Source organism: Onychomys torridus, chromosome 6 (genome assembly GCF_903995425.1).
Source record: "Onychomys torridus chromosome 6, mOncTor1.1, whole genome shotgun sequence".
NCBI lineage: Eukaryota > Metazoa > Chordata > Mammalia > Rodentia > Cricetidae > Onychomys > Onychomys torridus.
In genome coordinates this window covers 121,293,952-121,316,177 of record NC_050448.1, presented here as the reverse complement: position 1 = coordinate 121,316,177, position 22,226 = coordinate 121,293,952, and the positions used below count along the sequence as shown (strand labels likewise).

General features: G+C 41.7%; 1 protein-coding gene across 1 annotated transcript in view; it reads left to right on the top strand.

Annotated features, from left to right (window-relative positions):
* Positions 1–22,226, top strand: part of Dnai3 (dynein axonemal intermediate chain 3) — a 69,622-nt gene that overhangs the window by 29,750 nt on the left and 17,646 nt on the right. The window contains exons 9-16 of the mRNA XM_036190828.1: positions 1,183–1,373; positions 1,922–2,046; positions 4,945–5,034; positions 6,798–6,884; positions 8,185–8,313; positions 10,574–10,647; positions 12,502–12,724; positions 14,236–14,323. Of these exons, the coding sequence (XP_036046721.1) occupies positions 1,183–1,373; positions 1,922–2,046; positions 4,945–5,034; positions 6,798–6,884; positions 8,185–8,313; positions 10,574–10,647; positions 12,502–12,724; positions 14,236–14,323 (1,007 nt within the window). The remainder of the gene's footprint in view (positions 1–1,182; positions 1,374–1,921; positions 2,047–4,944; positions 5,035–6,797; positions 6,885–8,184; positions 8,314–10,573; positions 10,648–12,501; positions 12,725–14,235; positions 14,324–22,226) is intronic.

The window sequence follows — 22,226 nt, the reverse complement described above, 5'->3', positions numbered from 1 at the left end:
AGGGTCTGACTTTTTATACCTTTCCTGAGTAAAGGGAAGTTTTACATCACATGATTTAGTCCAGCCTAGAATATATGACAAGAAATATGGAGCAGCCGGATCCTGTAAATTGAGAGCTGCCCAGTCACAGCACAGACACCTTCTTAACTGTTCCAGTGAGACATGCAGCGGGTACGGCCTGGTGAGGCTGTGAGATCCGCAGTGCAGGCCCATGTTCTAACAGGAAGGGACTTTTGGAATTCCTTCCCTGTTGTCAAGGAAAGAGAACACAGACCCAAAATAAAGAACAAAATTTGTATAAGAACTATAGTAGTTAGTACTGGTCAGACTAATTAAGAAACCTATACTATTATTACTGCTTTTCTTCCCTTTTTAAAACTGTTTATCATTATTTAATATTTTTTTAAGTTTGGGGAAGTGTGCTTGTGGTCTAGGATTAAGTTGAAGCATCTATCTAATTATTCTTTTACCAATAAAAACTCAGGAGTCAGATGAGGGCTAAAAACCTGATTGCTCAGAGAAGCAGTGGAGAAGTGACCTCTGAAAGGCTTGGCCTGTTGGACTGAGGAAGAAGAGAGAGAGGAGGTCACTGGTTGCTTCTCCACTGCTTCTCTGAGCAATCAGGTTTTTAGCCCTCATCTGACTCCTGAGTTTTTAGTGATAAAAGAATAATTAGATAAACATGTCATACAATTGACCAGAAAAGTGGTGAGGAAGTGGCCAGTGATGACCTCTCTCTTCTTCCTCCATTCAAAAAGGGATGAGCAGCTTTCTAAGCCCCTCCCTACTACTTCCCGTGTCTTCCTGTATGCCCTCAGTCCTCTAAAACCTCTATAGCTAATTTTCTCAGCTAGTAGCAAGCTCCGCCCTCTGATTCAAAGTAAACTTTATTGCCAGTCTTGGGAGTGTCAGAGTGTGATCAAAATATCCCACAATAGTAAACACCTTTTAAAAAGTGAGTTATTTTATCTAAAATAAACCTAAGTGTAGACATTTCCCAAAGAGGAAAATGGTAAGAGAAATTTTCAAGGGATTCATGCAGTACCAACTTTGGGTTATAAGCTGTGATGGTCCTGATGAGCAAACACATCTGGAGACCATCTTCATGCCTGTGATAACAGTGGCAATGTCACTGGATACTAACATCCAGCGTGTCGGCTGCTTCTCTTTTAAATGACACAGTGTTGAAATAGCCCTGCAGCAGAACGAAATCATGAACACATTTATTGATGACTGGAAGAACCTCGCAGAGGAAGAGAGCACCTTTGGGGACAAGACTGATACCCACCTGAAAGAGTACCAGTCCTTTACAGACCTTCACAGCACCATGGAGAAGATGATCACCTGTGTCTCGTGGCACCCAACCATCTATGGTAAGGAAGCAATGCCAGGGCTTCCCTTCCAGCCTGACTTTGAAAAAGTCTTAGTTTCAGATGTAAAACTGAACATGAGATTGATTTCAACTTAACATATAACACTTGCTGAGTGCCAGGCCCCTGCCAAGCAAGCATTTCCCACACCTCACTTGGGGGAAAGACTTGTTCAGGTCTCTTGTAGGAGACCAGAGCTCATGCCCCGCACCCACATCAGGTGGCTCACCACCACCTGTACTCCAACTCTAGGGGATCTGACACCTCCTACTGGCCCCCAGGGTCCCCACACTCATATGCACATACCACAGAGAGACCGGCACACGTGCACACAATTAAAAATAAAATAAGGCCTTATTTTTAGTAACAAGCCTTCCAAGGAAGCTGTCCATGCTAACTACACATCTCAGTTTGAAACAGCTACATTTGCAGTGCTGAGTGGCATGCATGCGGCTCATGCCTACAGCAACCTTGAGTCTACTACGATGACAAGCGCAAGGTGGAGGCGTCTCTGGACAATGGCTGCTGACTGCTTTGTGCTTGTATTTCAGGGCTCATAGTCGTCTCGGTGGCTGTGCGCCTCTCCTACGAAGAGAGAGTCCACTTTTCGGGTAAATTATTGCTGCAGCCATCATTGCTCCTCTTCTGGAGTTTCTCTGACCCCATACACCCTCAGGTACCAGAGGACGGAACACCGGAAGCTTAACTCTTTCAAATGCCACATTATCATGTCCTTAGAAAAATTTTAACTGCAAATTCTTTTATGACCTCCTAACGTTGTAAAAGCTTAGAAAATAGGATGTCTTTCTTCACTGCTTGCCTTCACTTAATCTGAGCAGAGCTAAACTTTACGGTTATCTCATTGAAAGTCTATTGGACAAGTCAATTTGAGCTGGGGAGATGGCTGTCTGTAAAGTATCTGCCATGAAAGCTTGGAGACTGAGTTCAGATCCTCACGAGCCATATAAAAAAGTCACACTGATGGTCACATCTGTAAGCTCAGTGCTTGGGATGGGAGGTGGGGAGGGGCGGGTCTCTGGGGCTCACTGGCCAGTCAATTCAGGCCAATTAGTGACCTTCAGGTTCAGAAAAGACTGTTTCAAAACATAATGTGAAGAAGCAATTGAGGACACCTGGCTGTTCCCCTACACACAGACATGCATGCAATTGCACATATGTGCACACACGCACGCACACACTCACACAGCTCTTCAGTGGGTCTTATTTAAATACTGAGATGTTCAAATGCAGATAGTTTTTAGCTTCCTAAGAATTTCAATTCTGAGGATCACCAGTAGGGGGTGATAGTGAGTAAGGATAACTGTGTAGGGAGTACTGGGAACCATGTTCCCACAATAAATTGCAGGATCCTTTTTTCAACTCTCTCAGATTTAGTGGCAGCCAGTCATCAAGTGGGTCCCAAACTTGGGATTGTGTATTCAACTTTCAAAACTTTAAATAGTTTAAGTAAAACACACCTGAGCATGAGCACATATACACCCACACACATTCAAGCCCACCCCCTTATCAAGCCACATAAAATGAGATGGACGGCTGGATTCATTTCTTGTTTCCATTTTCTGCTCAGTAAGCTTTCTTACTACAAGGTGCTGTTCACATTATATAATTTCAATGATCTTCAATGTAATAATATTCCACTCCTCTGAGGTTCTTAATCATTGAAGAACAAAGGCCTTCTCTGATGAGTTTTAGCTTCTCTTCTTTACTACATCTGGATTAGGGCAGTTTTGTTCTAGGGGGCTGCACCTATTGTATTATACATTCAGAAATCAGAGCAGTAGATCGCTAGTCTTTCATTTACTTTACCCCAAACTAGTGCAGGCCTGTCTCCTGAGAGGGCAATGTCCTGGTGCTCTCCACTCTGCCATAGAAGTGTGGCTGAATGTCTAGTCTGTTAGGATGCTAAATGACTGTTCTCACCTCTTATTTTAAAGAGCATCTTGAAAAGGGCAAGCATGGTTTGTGGAGATGATGCTGTGGGTAAAACAGGCAAGAGTGAGGACCTGAGTTCAGATCTCCAGCGCCCATGTAATTATTGGGTGGCTATGGTAGCCCTCCTGGCATCCCAGTGCTCTGGAGACTGAGGCAGGGGACCTTGGGACAAGTTGGATAACTAAAAACAGACAGGTGAACTAGCTGAACTGACTCTGAGTTCTAGTGAGAGACCCTTTCTCACTAGATATGTTGGAGAATAATGGAAGAAGACACTTGACATCAACCTCTGCCCTACACACGCTACAGACACTACACACATACACTACATACACACACACATACACTACACATGCTACAGAAACATACACATACACTACATATGCTACACACACATACACACACACATATATACACACATACACACATACACACACATACACACATACACTGCACACACACATACACACACTACAGACACTACACACATACACTACACACACACATACACACATACACTACACACATACACTACACATGCTACACACACATACACACACATATATATACACACATACACACATACACTACACACACATACACATACACACATACACTACACACACACATACACACAGTACAGACACTACACACATACACTACACACACATGTACACACACACATACTTATGAACACACATATACATACACCCATACACATGCCACACACATATGCACATGCACACAAAAAAATAGATACTTTTTAAGGGATAATACAAGTGATTTACATTTTCTAATCAAAACTATGATAGTATCAGTATTTTTACTTTCAAAAGTAGAGCTCTCTCTAAAGTCCAGAAAGTTCCATAAACTAAAATAACTTAGTTTTATAAAAATCCAGTTGGGCCAGGCATGGTAGTGTAAGCCTTTAATCCCAGCACTCAGGATGCAGAAGCAGGTGGATCTCTGTAGGTTTGAGGCCAGCCTGGTCCACACAGTGAGTTCCTGGACAGTCAAAACTACATACAGGGACCCTTCTCAAAGAAAGGAAAGAAAAATCCAGTTGGAAAACTTTACCTGGGGCCTATCTTTTACTGTTGTAGGTAGAAAACAATAGTCATGCACCTTGCTTGGTGGTGATAATAACTTAATGATTCCTTCGTGCATATTTTTCATCTTCTGTATTTCATATTGTTTTAAAACTTGAAATATTTACCAACATTACTTCCAGATTCTCTCACTCAGGAAATGATCTTTGTGACTGCCCACTCTGTGCCTGAGTAAACACCATAGAGGAGAAAGACAAATACATACCCTCACAGAGCTACTCTCTTCAAAAACACCAATTTCACTTTCTTTGTTTTAAATATGATAACATGCCCCAGTAATTATACATCCCTTGGGTGAATAATAGAAGGAACAAGATCTCTAAGGGAGCTTACCTCAGTCTCCTTTGGGGGACCTATGTCCATGATAAAATTCAACAGAAGTGCCTCTGGGGGCTGGCTCAAATGTGCGTGGCTTATAGACAGCTTCAAAATTAGAGTTCTACCCATCTCAATATTGTGTAATAGGTCTTCTTGTTCCTTTTTTTTTTTTTAATTCATGGGGTTGACTTTAGCTGATGCTGGAGAGCCCCGATGATATCTTCTGCTTCGAGTTCTGTCCGAGTGACCCTAATATCATCGCTGGAGGCTGTATAAATGGACAGGTAATTAGGACTTGTCTTCAGATGTTTATGGATGCTGTAAGAAGTTTTGATCTTGATAACTTTAGAACTTAAGGGTTCAGTATGGCACAGGGAGGGCATGTTGGCCGTATGTCAGTCACTCTGGCAGGACTGAGTAGAAAGATATCAGACATGGTATCGGCACTTGAAGTGTTCATAGCATAATTCAGAATAACAAAACTCAGTTAAGTCTATCTTTTTTCACTTATACATCCCAGACCCACTTTCCTAGGGACTGACTTGTCATGACGGGCCCTTTTACATCAGGCAAATGCCTCCTAGACATGCCCACAGGCCACTCTGACCTAGGGAATTCCTCTCCCTTCCCAGATGACTCTAGTTTGTGTCAAACTGACAATAAAATTAACTAATAGAGCAAGCTGCAAGTGTCACTACCTCTTAGGAAAGAGACTATTGCTTGAATATCCTGGATGCTATGTAGGAGTTACTAAATAATTCAGAAGGCAAGTAAAGAGTCACTGGAAAATATACATACATCATTGGGATGTACTTGGCACTACATTTCCTTTATTTTTCTTCTAAGACATTTAATTTATACCACATTGAGATTCTACTCTCCAATATTGTTGTACTGGGGAAGCAAAATAAAAACCTTTAAAGCCTTTCTATGATCTAAGCTCCAAGTTATTTCAATCTGGTGAGTTTGACTGTTAGAAACTTCACTTAGGGCACAGGATGTAGCTAGAGAGGGTTACCCAGCATGTGCAAAGCCCTGAATTGGATCCCCCAGAGAATGGTGGCACACACCTGCACTCCCAGCACTTGGGAGGTGGAGGCAGGAAGATCCAGAGTTTAAGGCCATCCTTGGCTTCATAGACAGTTGGAGGTCAGCCTGGGCTACGTGAGACCCAATCCCAATTAATACAAGAAAATGGAGGTATCTGCTCCTTCTGTATGTGGCTGAGAAGCTTGTTTAGTTTGGATTCACACAGCAGCAGCTCCCAGGGGTATTTCTCCAGAACAGCAGGAAAAATCAGGAAAACAAACAGGTCCCTGGCTTTTGTCTAACAGCTACTGCGATTGTAGTAATCACTCAGAGTCATTTCCTAAGCCAAGAAAACCTGAACTGCCTTTGCATTTGTGACAAAAAAAAAAAAAAAAAAATGGTATGACTTTGTTTTAGAATGTTTTAGAAGGCCACTGTATAATAGAATCACTCATGATTTTCCAACATTGACACTCAGTCACTGAAACAACTCATGCTTGGTGCTGCATATTCTACTATGTTCTTGTTCTTAAGAAAGAATGACCATCCAAGTAACATACAAATCCCGAGTTAGCCATGAGAGGCAATTAAGATAACTTGTCTGCCTTTCTTCCCCCATGAGTAAATGTTTATACTTAATTCTTGAGAATCTGGGGAAATTCTGTTTCTCCCCAGGTCTTAAGCAGCTATATCTATATATTCAAAGCAGAAAGGACGAAATCTTACCAAAGTGTGGGGAAGTGCATGGTATTTGTCTGACATTTATTTACTCAATAACAGCATTTGATAACATGAATATGAAACAGAGAATTGGGGATACTGATGGAGAGACAAAAACATTCTCTTCAGTATCTGCTCTTCAAGTTGCAAGTTATGTAGGCTACAGGCTAGATCTGATTATGCTCTAAGGTGATTGATTTTTCTCAGGCTGTATACCAATCGCTTCCTAAAAAGCCATCTCTCAGACTGAGTTCTCTATGTCCTGAAAGTGCTGTGCTAACATTTCTCTCTGTTTAAGGTTGTCCTGTGGGATATCACGTCACACGCAGACCGCATAGAAAACATCAAGGCGGGCGGCAGCAGAAGTAGAAAGGCCATTCTCAAGGTTGGTGTCCCTAGCCTCTCACTCACAAGGACTCAAGGTTGGTGTCCCTAGCCTCTCACTCACAAGGACTCAAGGTTGGCTGTCTATAGCTTCTCACTCACAAGGACTCAAGGTTGGCTGTCTATAGCTTCTCACTCACAAGGACTCAAGGTTGGCTGTCTCTAGCTTCTCACTCACAAGGACTCAGGTTGGCTGTCTATAGCCTCTCACTCACAAGGACTCAAGGTTGGCTGTCTCTAGCCTCTCACTCACAAGGACTCAAGGTTGGCTGTCTCTAGCTTCTCACTCACAAGGACACTTCTAACCATTCCAGAGTTTATCAAAATGCATATAACAGATTCACCAAGTTCTTTAAAGGCTCAGTATGAGAAACACAGCAATAATTTTGTTTTACCACCTTCGCATCTGCTTGCAGGCATGTCCTGAATCACTTTTTATGGGGGTGTTTACTAAAGACACAGCAAAACAAGCTTCTTTGGCAGCGCAGGATTTTATGGGGTTGTGTTGCTGTGTTTATTGTTAAAGAAAATGAGGAAGCAAATAATGTGTGGAAGTGACTGTTGAAGGAGCCCAGGAAAGAATGATAGGAAGTCTGGTTATCCAGGTGCTGTCGCACAGACTATGAGCTTGGATGCGCCACCTCACCTCTCCAAGAGTCAGTTCACATGTATAAGATGAGAGAGTGACAGTGGGTAAGAGCACCTGTCCCCAAGGCTGATAAATGGAGTTCCATCCCTGAGACCCACATGGTGGAAGGAGAGATCTGACTCCCACAAGTTATCCTCTGACTTCCACACTCAAGCACACACACACACACACACACACACACACACACACACACATGTACAAAATAAATTAAGTAGTGCAAATTTTAAATAAAAAAATACATTATGGTTCTGTGAGGCTGTGGATTCCATTAGGAGTACTGGGAGAGCAGTAAGCCTCTAGGTCAGTACTTATCCTCCGTATCACACATCCCTCCAGCCCCCTGTTCTCCAGCCTTGGGATCCATAGGGCTCTCGCTGAGGAGTGGTAAGATGTCTACATCCCTGTACCCATGGAAACACTTCTTCAAGAATAGATTGGGTCCATAATCCTTGTGTAGTTCAGCATTCACACTATTTTGAAAGAGAGAGTTGGTAAGTGTTAACTAAATATGTGGTATACTGAAACACTAATTTGTGTCTTCCCTTAACTGATACTACTACTCTGGGTTTTTCCATTTTAACAGCAATAGCCAGTAAAGTGGAGTTCATCCATCAGCTCTCTGCAATGTAACTTTCTTTTGACATTTCTCTAGCCTATGTTTCTCCTTGAACCAGACAGTAATAAGGAAGCGATGTACATCAGACACTGTGCGGTATCTTCAATAGAAAATGGACATAGGAAAGTAATCACAGATATACACTGGCTGCCAGACTCCTTTGAGGTGAGTGTTGATGGCTGTGTGGGTGCTGGGACTCAAACCCTGACTGTCTAGAAGAGCAGTCAGTGCTCTTAACCACCCAGCCAGCTCACCAGCCCAAAGTCTGTTACATTTCTTTTGTTTTGTTGAGACAATGTCTCATGTATCCCAGACTGGCTTTGAACTTACTATGTAGTCAAGGATGGCCTTGAATTTCTGACTCTCCTGCCTCCACCTCCCGAGTATATGTACATCATGCCCATGTATGTGGAGCCGCTGGAGGTCAAACCAAAGCTCTGGGCACACTTGGCAGCTACCAACTGAACTAGCCACATTCCTGTTTAGTTTATAAAATATGTTTTCCAATCTTTTGGAATAGTATCATGGCTTTAGGAGTTTGTTCTAGCTCCCTTTCTGTTACTGAAATAAAATACTCTGACTAAAAAAACTTAGGAGTGGAAAGGGGTTACTTGGCTTACACACCCAAGTCCATCCTTGAGGGAAGACAAGGCAGGAACTTGAAGCAGAAACCATGGAGGAACACCACTTGCTAACTCCGTCACCAGCTCCTCCTTGAGGTCATACTTAGCCAGGTTTCTTGGGGTTTTTTGGTTTTGTTTTTTGTTTGTTTTCCAGGCAGGGTTTCTCTGTGTATCCTTCATTGTCCTGGAACTCATTCTGTAGACCAAGCCAGCCTCAAATTCACAGAGATCCACCTGCCTCTGTCTCCCAAGTGTTGAGATTAAAGACATGCACCACCTCGACCCAGCATTATATAGTAGGCCCAGAATCAGCTACTTAGGGATCGTTCTACCCACAATAGGTTGGACCCTCAGGTACCAAATAATAAGGTAATTTCCCACAGAAACACCCACATGTATGCCAACTGGATCTAGGCAATTCCTCAGCCAAGGCTTTCCTTTGTGTTGATTCTAGGCTGTGTTGAGCTGACAAAGATAATCATCAGGACAGAGTTCTAAATCTTTAAAATGTAAGGCCCTAGAGTGGCAAATCTCTGATACCCTCAGGGTGGCCTCAGTAGAAGGATAAATTCTTAAACTATCGGATCCAATGGAAGTCGACATTCGGCGTACAACCAGAAAGGGTAGGGAGCTGAGGGTGGGTCAACCTGGTCTGCAGTTGCCTGACCAGCGTGATGTCTAGGGGATTGGGTGCAGCATCTCCTTCTCACTCAGCCCTGCTGGAAGTCCAATCACTGTCCACTCTTTGCTCATCTACCCAATCAAAACAGTCATGTTTCCATACGCACTTGAGAGAGCTGCCTTCACAGGTTGTCTCCAAACCCTTTAGCCTCCTTAACAAGTAGTTAGTGGGGACTCTGGACCTCCTAGGACTGGGGCAGCCCCTGAAGAGCCTCTGTGTGCTTGCAGAGATGCGCCAGTAATTTGACAGTGGACACCATTGGTTTCCTCTTGTCTTTTATTCTCCTTGTTTCTAATCTCGAGTTTCAGGGGCACAGGGTCTCTCTGTGTAGCCCTGGCTATTCTGGAAGTCTCTATGCAGACCAGGAATTAAAGGTACACGACACACTGTGCCTGGCCACCATCCGTTCCCTATTTGAGGCTTAGCCCTTTTCTCCTGAGCTAACCTGTTTAATAGTCTCCTGAAATCTGTATTTGTTAGGCTCAACAGTTGATAGTGAAAAACTGAAAGAGCTTGCATTTCTAAAACCAGTGAATAATAAAATGATGTATATTATCTACATTTTATAAAACAGTTGAAATAATTTGTGAATATGCAGGTAAAACTCAGGCTATGTGAGTTGAAAAATCTGAGAATCAACATTTATATGCATCCCAATTGAAACTATATAAAAATATTTCTGTGCACAGAGAGTTTATAAGTATTCGGTCTTAAAACCCAGATTTCAAACATCCATGATAGTGTTAAGGATATTTTAACAAAACTTTTTAAAAGAAGAAAATTAAAAAGGAAAGTAGCTATGAGAAACATCATTCCTAGCTACTCATAATTTACCTCTTTTTTGCTGTCATTTGTTTTTATTTTTTTAAATTTTTTCATTCATTTTACACACCAAAGATACCCCTCTTCCCTCCTCCCACCCCACCAGCCTCCCCCTCCCACCCCACCTCCCACTCCCAAGAAGGCAAGGCCTTATAATTTACTTTTTTAATAATAGTTTTTATGCTTTGGGAATCATATATATATATACACAGATGACTAGAGAAGATCAGAGGCAGCCTTAGAGGGAAACTACTACTGTTAGTTTACAGAATTTTCTTTTCTTAAAATTTTTAAATAGATTAACAGAATGGGCTCAGTCTTTGAAAATCGGAGTGGAATAAATTGTCAGCTTGTCACATGCTCAGCAGATTGGTAAGTTTCACTTCAAACATTTCCTAGAACCTTCACAAGTCATGTTCTATTCTCTTCGATGCTCCTAAAACCAATGTTTCTTTGCACTCATTCAATGACCATTATTACAGCAATTAACCTAATGTAACTGAAGGAGAATTGTATAGACTATCACTGCTAAGAGTGTCGCTGGCATCTGAAACAAAAGGAACCTTGACTTGGAGCAGTGTGGTATATGCCTTTAATTCCAGCACTCAGGAGGCTCAGGAGGGCAGGATCTGTGAGTGTGAAGCCAAGTGGTCTACAAAGCAAGTTCCAAGCCAAAAGAAAACAAAAGAGCTTCTTGTGGGATAAAATTGGAAACAATAAGAAAACAGGAGCCAGCAAGAAGGCTCAGCTAGTAAAAGCCCTTGGCAGAAAAGCCTGACAACCTGAGTTAGAGTCTCTGACCCCAGGGTGGAAGGAGAGAGCCAGCTCTCAACAGTTATCTGCTGACTGCCACACATGCACCATGGCATGCCAGGTCCATGCTCAGACATATCATGCATACAATGATAACAATAATGGTAATAGTAATAATGGTAACAGTAAAGATAGTTTTAGAAAACAGTTACCTATGTGTTGCCCTTGCTATCAGTACACAACATTATCCATAGTGTTTCTGCTTCTTCATACCCCATATTTGTAAATTTATGGTATATGTCATTTACATTCAGTTTATCTCACAGATATGAGGGTTGTCACATGTAATGGGAAGGTTTCTTAAAAGCAGAAGAACATTGTTGTAATTTGATGGCCATGTTGGAAGCTATTCATTTAGATAAAATTACATATGCCCATTTATAGAATTAGTAATTCATAACAACGTAGGACATTTAGTACTTATCTAGAGAAGTAATGCTTATCTAGCCTCCAAATGCCAGAAAAAAATTGCTATTAAAAATGGCTTTATAGCTCATAATCAAAACACTCAAAAGACTGAAGCCTGAGAATTATGGATTAAGTCCAGCCTGAGCTATATCATGAGGTTTATATTATTTTTAAATCTTTGAAGCTTGGTGTGGTAGCACACATCTTTAATCTCAGCACTTGGGAGGCAGGCATAAGTAGATCTCTGTGAGTTTGAGGCAAGCTTGGTCTGTATACTGGGTTCCACAGTAATCAGAACTACATAGTGAGACACTGACTCAAAAATCCAAATGCCAAAACCAAAAACTCTTTGGCTGGTACAGAGTTAATGACATGCTGTGCTAGGGAAGCTGGCAGAAACAGAAGCTGTGGGGTCCAAGAGAAGGCACAGGGGACTGTAACAGCCACCATTAAAATTATATGTTTTTAGTGGATGAACTTATTATGTATGACTTGTATCTTAATAAAGCACTTACATTTCCTTTTAAAAGTCACCAGTTTCCAAACCAAATTCCCATGTATTACCATCAAGACAAAGAAAACCTAACACCCATAGGCATGGTATGATGTAATAAATTGTGAAACGTGGTACTGGAGGGATGACTCCATGTACTGACTGCTCTGGAAGAGGTTCCAGGTTCAGTTCCCAGCACCCACATGAGGCAGCTCGTCACCTCCTGTCACTGCAGCTCCCGGAACTCAGAGGCTCTCTTCAGACCTCCATGGACACTGCATGCCCAGGCACAAAGTCGCATTCAGCCACACACAAATTCGTATTGTTAAAAATCAAATCTTTTATAAAATGAAATGCAGAATGGCCTCATTTCATAAAATCTTAGTTTCAGAAACGTTAGGAAGTTACCACATTAACATGTAGCCACCAGGGTGTCTTAACATTGGACCTCTTACTTGTTCTTAATTAAGTAATAGCAACAATAAAAGCAAACAACACAAGCTTTCTTTTAGTACAATATGTTTTTGGGATATTCGACCTCAAAAACCTGCAAGCACAGCTGCCCCCACCACCGCAGCTGCCCCCACCACGACCACAGGTACAAGCACAGCCAACAACCACACGAACTCCCAACAACCAGCAACGGAGAAGAAGAAAGAAGAGACCATTGAAATTCCCTTTGATGTGCCATCGACCTTCTTGCACCTGGATCTCTCCTGGAAGCCCCTGTGTAGGGTAAGTAGCATGGCCTTGGTTCCTCCCATACACTACACATTCTGCATAGATCACACCCATGCACCCACCCTCCAAATGAAGAATGACTCAGATTAACACAGGACCTCAATGTCATGAATTCACTCATTCAGCCAATAAACTTCTGACTGAGGGTGATTGATGCCTACCTAGACCCAAACAGATACCCAAATTGCAGGGAATTAGGGATTGGTATTTCCTGTGTAAGCAAGCTACAATTGAGAAACAGTTGTGTGGTGATTCTTTAGCTGCATATTGGTTCCTTAAAAATTGGTAGTTACTCAGGTGGCCCTAGGAAAGTTAATTTTTCCTACCTCCATAGGAAAAAAAAGTGCACATTTTGAATATCAGTAGTAAGAAATGATGCTATCATACTGCTGACCAAACAGAGCAGGGAAGTCATTGAGTAAAAAGTCATCTGTATTAGACTTGAGTCAGCAATTCGCCTTGCGAATAGCATAGCGGCAGATGGGGACATGTGGGAAGTGTGTAGGGGTCTTTCTTTAGAATGTGTAATTCTAATTCCAAACTTAATATTTATCTTCTCTTTTGATTTATGAATATCACATTGACATTACTGGGTATTTGCTCCCAGAGAAGGAGCTTGGAGAGGTGAGACTATTTCTGAAATAACCGAGAAAGAACAGGAAAGAGAATTAGTAATTGACTGGGGTAGGGGCTGGAGAGATGGTTCAGTGGTTAAGAGAAGTTGCTGCTCTTGCAGAGGATATGGTTTCAGTTCCCAGCACCCACATGGAGGCTCACAACCATCATTGACAGTCCCAGGGCATTGGATGCCTGTGAGCACTGAGCATGCTCATGATGCACAAACATACATACAGGTCAAACACCTATACACAAAAAATAAAATAAATCTAAAAAATTTTTTAGAGAGAAAAGATATTGTCTGGGGTAAGATTTACTGAAATGTGAACAGTTAAAGCAAAACAAATGAATATGCAAACGTCCCAAAGAATAATAGCAAGGGGATAAACATCCCGAGGGAGGAAACTGGGGATGGAGCGGTGGAGAAAGAAACCTAATGACCATTTATCATTCTGGCCATGAACACAAGCACAGGGCCACATCTGTCATTCAGGGTAAAATGTGTCCCTGATGGGACCAGCAGACATCCAGGTAGCTGCCGGGTCCCTTTCTGAAGCTTCGCTCTACTGAAGGATTTGGGGATCAGGGCACTAAATCATTACTTTACATTACAACTCATAAAGGTGAGTTTTGGAATGTAATATAAAACATAAAAAGAGAGAAAATAAGACTTTGGGACTGGTAAATATGTCCCCAGGTAAGCGTCTCTTGGTAGCCTGGCTTTAGAAATACAGATTAGGTGCTTTCCATGGGGAAAAGCACCTGAGATAAAGGAGGTGGGGGCAATAAAAGGTAAGGGTCTTACACTCTGGGGGCAGAAGAAACAGGTAAAGAAAAAATTCATGGGTTTCCTAAGAATATATCTTTTTTTAATGTTCTTTCAACAGATAAAACTGTCTAAGGGTGAAACAAGTTTAGACCACTGTCCAACCAAGTTGAGCCTGGGTGAAGACCCTCTTCTTTGCAAAATGCAAGGTAACTAACTGCCTTTGCCCATTAAAAGCACATCTTGGAACATTCATATCCATTCATGTCTAAGGTGAGTTACCTGCTAGAACAGTCTATTGTGGTTATATCGCTAGCAATCCATGGAATCTATTTAATGAACAAAAGAATTTATTTAGACGTTAACTCACAAAACAGAATAAAGGAATTTGTTGCAGGATCTTGGAAAGGTGAGGCACAGTCCAATGCTGTTCTCTGATAAGCTCTGCCCTGGTCTATTCCAGCCTCCAAAGAGGTATCGAAGAAAGAGCTCATATATGCATCCCAGGTATGAAGGGTCCACCAGTGGCCACACCCCAGGGGCATGTACCTCAAGGTCATAGGTCACAGTTACTTGCCACCTCACTAGGGGCAGTGCTTCAGGGCATGGTTCAAACAGCCACCCACTGCATCTCCCCTTTTGTCTAAATAAGCAAGTTCTAACCTAACACAAAACTATATACAATAGGAATGATTATTAAGTGTTATCTAGGAGAAATAATGGATAATGACCTAAGCAAAGTGGAACTACAACCAACAAGAACAACATCAAACAAGAGACACATACTAAAATCCAGAGATGTCAAGAACATAGGTAAATGGCATGTTAGAGAGATTATTCCAAAAGCTGTCCTATCCTGAAGAACCTGAATCTAGTACTTAATATGTTCTAGCTAAGATATGAAAAGATTTTAACTGTAACTATTAGCGTTCAAACCAATCAAAGACCTGAGAGAACATAGTGATACCTGAGAAAACAGGAAATGTACGCAAGCAACTTTGGGAAATCTTTTGGGAATAGACAGAGACAGCTGGAAGCCTGGACAGTCACCTGAAGTTTCTCAGCATCTCTGGGGCATCCAATTTGGCTGCAGGCCCAGAATATCTGACAGACCATTTTCAGAAGCAGGAATTTTGAAGGAGCATCTTGCCCTTTCTTGGCAGAGTTCAGTTGCTTTTCTTTGTGTCCTACTCATCTGGAAAGGACAGTATTCGTATTGTCAGCAGTCGAGACAAAGGCTGCTCTTTGCCCAGTAGGCCGCTATGCTCCGGGAAGAAGACAAATTTCCAAACTGAGTGTCTTAAAAGCCCAACATTCTCTCAGGATCAGATCGGTGCTGTCAGGAGCAATCATGTCTCATGTCACATTATTTAAATGCCATATTCTCTAGGTCTATGAAGTGTTTGAAGATTACCTGTCCATCTGATCTATGTATCTATAAATCTGGAAAGCTAACTAACATAACTATAGAGATGACAAGCATAGGTGACTATAAATCTGTAAGACTTATCTAGCTAAAGGACAGTGATCTCAAAATTGTGACAATACACAAAATATCTTAAAGAGAGGTAGAAATGTATAGTGCAATATGCAATATGACAACAATATGTATCAATATACAAAATATCCTAAACAGAGGTAGAACATACATACAGTATGACAAATATAATTTTACATTTGTATCAACATACAAAACATTTCAAATAGGAGTAGGAATATGTGTACAATACGGCAATTATAGTTTTGAATTTGTATCAATTTGCAAATTATCTTAAATATGAATATAAAATAGTTTACATTTGTATCAATATATAAGAATCCATTGCAATGCAAATTATCTGAAGTTGATATTTTACTAAATTAGTTTACTAGTATATACAATAATTTGCCTTAATATCTTAGACCTATCCATTCTCCTTTTTTGTTTCTTAAGGAGAATACTGAGTCTAATATTTTGTTCCATCCTCAACCCTATAACCATCATCTATAACCCTGAGAAATATGAAACCTTTGGGGGGAGGGGCATTATCTTCTAGAATTGCTTGATTTGTAAAAAGAATTCAGCTAATGAAACCCTCAGGATGGAAGTTTATAATTGCTGTAGGAGAGAAAGCCTGTACTGAACCCATCAGGACACAGACATTGCAACAGAATTCTATGGCTCAATTGTGAAAGCACTAAGTGTGTGCAAATGTGTGTGCGTGTGTGTGCATATGTGTGCATGCATCTGTCTGACTGTCTGTCTCTGTCTGTCTGTTCTACCTGCCTTTATTGCCGATGCTGGTCTTGAACTCCTGGACTTGAGTAGAACCTGAGGTGGCCTCTGCATCAGCTCCTGCCTCCAGGTTGCTGCCTTGTTTGAGTTCCTGCCCTTACTGGTTTAAATGATGAACTGTTATATGGAACTGTAAGTGAAATAAACCTTTTCCTCCCAACTTGCTTTTGGTTGTGGTATTTCATCACAGCAATAATAGCATAACAAATATAGGTGGATATGATCAAAGTACATTGTATACATGTATGAAAGTTTCAAAGAATATATAAATAAAATAAAATTTTAAGAGAATGAATGAATGTGTAGTATTCAAAGAATAATTTTATAGACTTAAACTTATCTCAGGCATAAGAAAATAAATTATGAAACACAAAGAAACCCATTTCCATAATAATAATTTTTAAATTAATAGTTACACAGTGCCATGACAAATGAAGCTGGATGAAAAATGAAAATTCATTTTTAAATCTAGCGTGGCTCAGCCCATGCTTCTTTGGAAAGTGATTGTAGGGTATGCACAAGCTATCAAAACCCTCAAAGGTTTACTAAGTGCATCACCGGAAAGCAAAGTGCACGGAAAATGTGCGAAGCTTACTACAATTGAAGCGTTTTTTTCAGACATTTGATGGTCCCCAAAGACTTCTGTTGTAAAGTTTCCAAAGTTTTAACAAAGGACATCTAAAAAAATATTTTTTTATGTAATTAATAACCCACTGAAGCAGACCTGTGTTGGCAGGCAGGGGAAGGAATCTGTATTTGGGGGCATTTAAAAAGCATAATGTGTTTGTTTTCCTTTGGTTAGACCTGCTGAGATTCAAAGGAACTACTAGGGATTCTTTTCTTCCCCACTTTGGATCCAGTTCATCCAATATAATTAATTGAGTTCCAGCTGTTGGTCACAGACTGTGCTAATAGTGTGCATGGCTTCATTCTGTGAGTCAGGGATTGTGCTAATGGTGTACATGCCTTCATCCTGTGGGTCAGGGATTGTGCTAATAGTGTGCATGCCTTCATTCTGTGAGTCAGGGATTGTGCTAATGGTGTGCATGCCTTCATTCTGTGAGTCAGGGATTGTGCTAATGGTGTGCATGCCTTCATTCTGTGAGTCAGGGATTGTGCTAATAGTGTGCATGCCTTCATTCTGTGGGTCAGGGATTGTGCTAATGGTGTGCATGCCTTCATTCTGTGAGTCAGGGATTGTGCTAATGGTGTGCATGGCTTCATTCTGTGAGTCAGGGATTGTGCTAATGGTGTGCATGGCTTCATTCTGTGGGTCAGGGACTGCTACTATCTAACATTGTGTGTTTCTTCTCTCATCTAACCAACACTCATCAAGGTCTCACTGTAAGGCTAGTATGGCAGTAGAACCAGATGCTTTCAACAACCCTGCAACCTGGGAATCTTCATTCGTGTTCTATAATTAGGAAAACAAAGGCAAACATATGTTAATGCAACTTCCAAAGAGATTGTCTTGTGTTATATATCTTGGGATATTTTTCTTACTGATTAGCCAGGATGGCCTGGAGTTCCTTATGTATGTATTCTAAGCTACCTCCATTTCACAGCAACCCTACAGTCCCAGCCTTGGAAGTGTTGAGGTTACAGATGTGAGTCTCCACCCCCAACCCTATTATCATTTTTTAACTGGGTAAATACAAGTAGTCATAAAGATGTGAGTACTTTACCTAGTTTAGAATATGGACATTATTACACTTTGTAAAATGTGAAGTTTTTATTTGGCTTAATAATTTTATTATGAAATAAGGTATATTGTCCATTAGTAAGAGTTTGGGCAGCTCGAATATGCATACCCAGGAAACACCATCAGGGCCACTGTGTTGAGCACATTCCTCACTCCCACAGGTTCTCTCCCAGAAGTGTCCCTTTGTCATCCGTCACATTAATTTGCATTTTGTACAATGTTTTATATGAATTATTCAGAGTATGCACTCTCATTTTTCGCTAGCTGCTCGTTTGTTTGTCTGTTGGTTTGGAGGGAACAGGTTCTTACTGTGTAGCCCAGGCTGGCCCCATACTCACAATCCTCCTGCCTCAGCTTCCCTACTGCTAGGATTAAAAGTAATGGCCATTTTTAATTGGGATCATTACTTATGGATTCATCCATGTTATCTATGTCCCTAGTTCATTCTTTTTCATCAGAGACTATCCTAATTTGCTTCTCTATTGCTATGGTAAAAATACCAGACCAAAAAGTACCTTGGGGAGGGAAGTCCATCACCCAGAGAAGCCAGGGGAGGAGCCTAAGGCAAGCACCTGGAAACGGGAACTCAAGCTGCTTACAAGGAAGAATGCTGCTTACAAGACTTGTTCCCTTAGGCCCATGATTAACCGGCTTTCTTGTACAACCCAGACCCACCTCCCTAGGCATGGTGCCGCCCCCAGTGGGCTGGGCCCTTCCACATCATTTGGCAATTAAAAAAAAATGCCCTACAGACTTGCCCACAGGTCATTCTGCTGGAGGCGATGCTTCAGCTGAGGTTCCCTACTCCCTGGTGTCAAGTTGACAACCAGGATTGCCACCCCACAGACTAAGATTTCACTGTGTGGCTGCACCCACTCGCAGTGTGCGATCCAAGTGTCCCTGTGCCCTGCTGGCAGTTGATGCAGTATTTTCAGCATGGCTCTTGTAAATATGTGTGGCACAGTGTGGTCTGCGGCACAGTGGGGTCTGCTCGCTCACCTGCGGAGGATGTTCGGTGGACTTCTGCACAGTTTCTTGCCCTGTGTCCTCCTTGTGGAACATCTCTTCAAACGTTTGTCCAGTTTTTTAAAAATGATTTATTTATTTTTATTACATACGCATTGGTGTTTTGCCTGCATATATGTCTATATGAGGGTGTTGGACCTCCTGGAGTTACAGACAGCTGTGAGCTGCAATGTGGGTGCCAGAAATTGAATTCAGGTCCTCTGGAAGAACAGCCAGTGCTCTTAACCACTGAGCCATCTCTCCAGCCCTTGTCCAGTTTTTTTTTTTTTTTTTTAACTTGGCTTGTTTGTTATCTTTGAGAATCCTTAATACATCATAGACACTAGTTTTTATAAGATATATGATTGTGGAATATTCCCTTCCAGCCTACATTATGTTGTCTTATTCTCTTAATAGTCTTTGCAAAATCAAAGCTTTTTAATTCTGAGGAAATCTAATTTATCAATTGGCTCTTTTGTGCATTATAAATATTGGCAATGAATCAAAGATATTTTTGCCTAATCCAAGGCTGCAAACATTTTTTTCTAGATATTTTCCACTGGCTTTTCTCAGATCTATGATCTCTTTTGAGTTAACTTTTATAGGATGCAAGTTATGGATCCAGCTTGTTACATGTGTTTCTGCAATCTGCTTAAAATGCTCTCCTTTCTCCACTGGCTGAGGTGTATATTTGTCAAAAATCACCTGCCCGAGCTAGATACAGTAGATAACACCTGTAATCCCAGCACTTGGGAGGCCCACACAGGAAGATTGCTTCAAGTTCAGGGCCAGCAGGGACTACCTAGTGAGTTCCAGGCCAGCCTGGGCTAAGTCACTTGTCAGTATGTTTAGGGGTACTGCCAGCATTTGCCTATATGACAAACCAGGGCCAAATTCTGTCACAAGCTGTTTCTGCATCTTTTGAGGCAAATATACGTGTGTGTGTTTATATATATATATATATATATATATATATATATATATATGTGTGTGTGTGTATTTATATATACATATGTATTTATATATACATATGTATTTATATAATATATAAATATATATATTTGCCATTTTAAGCTTATGGATTTTAAGCTAAGTAGATTAATTTTTTGTTGTTGTTTGTTTGTTTGTTTGTTTTCGAGACAGGGTTTCTCTGTGTAGCTTTGGAGACCAGGCTGGCCTGGAACTCACAGAGATCCACCTGCCTCTGCCTCCTGAATGCCGAGATTAAAGGTGTGTGCCACCATGCCCAGCAGTAGAAGACCTTTACTGATTTTTAGTGATACCCACCCCCAGTCTCAGTTATGACATGGGGTCATGACCCTGACTTCAAGAAGCTGTGTAAGCTTTGTTTAACCCAATCAGCTAACAAAGCAATGTACTCCATCTGTGAGGGATGAGTTCCATGACCTTCAGTAGCCGCATCAAGACACAAAAGCACAGATTTGTTCTATAAACAAGGCAAAGTAAGACGTTAACGGTGCTATTAATAAAATACAGCATTGTGACTGTATCGTGGAAGGAAGCTCCCATGAATCACCCTGGGAGAACTGAGTTGTGCCTCCTGCTTTTCACCTGTAGTGTTTTTACGGCTTCTCTCATGGGCGTCCCAGTCACCAGCATCTCTGCTTGTGCACTTTAGCGCCATTGGTAAGTCAAAAGGAGGGCAAGGTCACTTGAGCCCGAACTTGGCAGTCCCACAGCCACCTACCTCATTACCAGGGTGGCTAAGTGGCTGACGGGCAGGTGCCCTGCGCAGTGTGGATGAGCCGCCCAGGGACATTCCCCAGCAGCACCGACCGGAAGGCTCAAGGTCTCATCACTCCAAGGAGACTGCCGTGCAACTGAAAACTCAGAAGGGCTTCGTCTCTGGAATTTTCCATTTGCTATTTCCTGACATCAGTAGACCTTGAGTAAGGAACTGAAATTGTAGAAAGTGAAACCACAGACACAGGGAGACTCCTTCCTGGACTCCAGTTTCCTTGTCCTACAACTGCGGGGGAGAGGCACGTGATCTGTCATTGTTGGGAGAGGCACGTGATCTGTCATTGTTGGGAGAGGCACGTGATCTGTCATTGTTGGGAGAGGCACGTGATCTGTCATTGTTGGGAGAGGCACGTGATCTGTCATTGTTGGGAGAGGCACGTGATCTGTCATTGTTGGGAGAGGCACATGATCTGTCATTGTTGCACATTTGTCTAATTCTCTTCAGCTGTTGCTTCAAGTTTTGAAGTTCTGTCTTTAGACACATAAATCCTAAAATTAGTGTTTCTTCCTTCCTTCCTCCCTCCCTCCTTCCTCCCTCCTTCCTCCCTCCCTCCTTCCTCCCTCCCTCCTCCCTCCCTCCCTCCTCCCTCCCTCCCTCCCTCCTTCCTTCCTTTCTTTTTTTGTGCTGCTGGGAAGTGAACTTAGGACTTAGGACCTCACACATGGGAGGTGCCATGTTCATACTACATTCAATCGGCAAGTATTTCTTCAACTCTCACAACGCCCCTGAGAGCCCCCAAAAGGCTCTGAAAGCACAGCTGAAAAAGGCATGTCTCGGGGCTGCAGAGATGGCTTCGCCCTTGAGAGGACTGGCTGCTCCTCTGGAGGACCCTGTCCAATTCATAGCAATGGTGTCACATGGCTCACAACTACCAAACTCCAGCTCCAGGGGTTCCAACACCCTCTTTTGGACTTAGTGGGCATCTGCACTTACATGTCTCATACACACACACACACACACACACACACACACACACTTAAATTTAATTTAAATTTAAAATAATGAATCTTTTTTAAGATCAGTCTTTCCTTTCACAGAGCTAATATTCTGGTGGGACAGATATAAAATCCATTTACATGCACTTAAGGAAAAGCCCTAAAATAAACAGCTTGTAGCACATCCTTATGTTGTCAAACAGGAAGACACGTCATCAAATGAATATTTTCTTTCTGGACAACATGATTTTATAAGTTATTCTTAAAGAAAAACATTTGGGATAAATTACACCATAGAAGGAATAGGCATGTTCCCAGCAAGTGGGCAGTCCAAAAATTCACATTGCAGGCAATTCCATGGTCTCAGAAAGACTGACCACTTCCTGCCTCCTGTGTGAATAGCCAGCTTTAAGAATTTCATTAGACACCA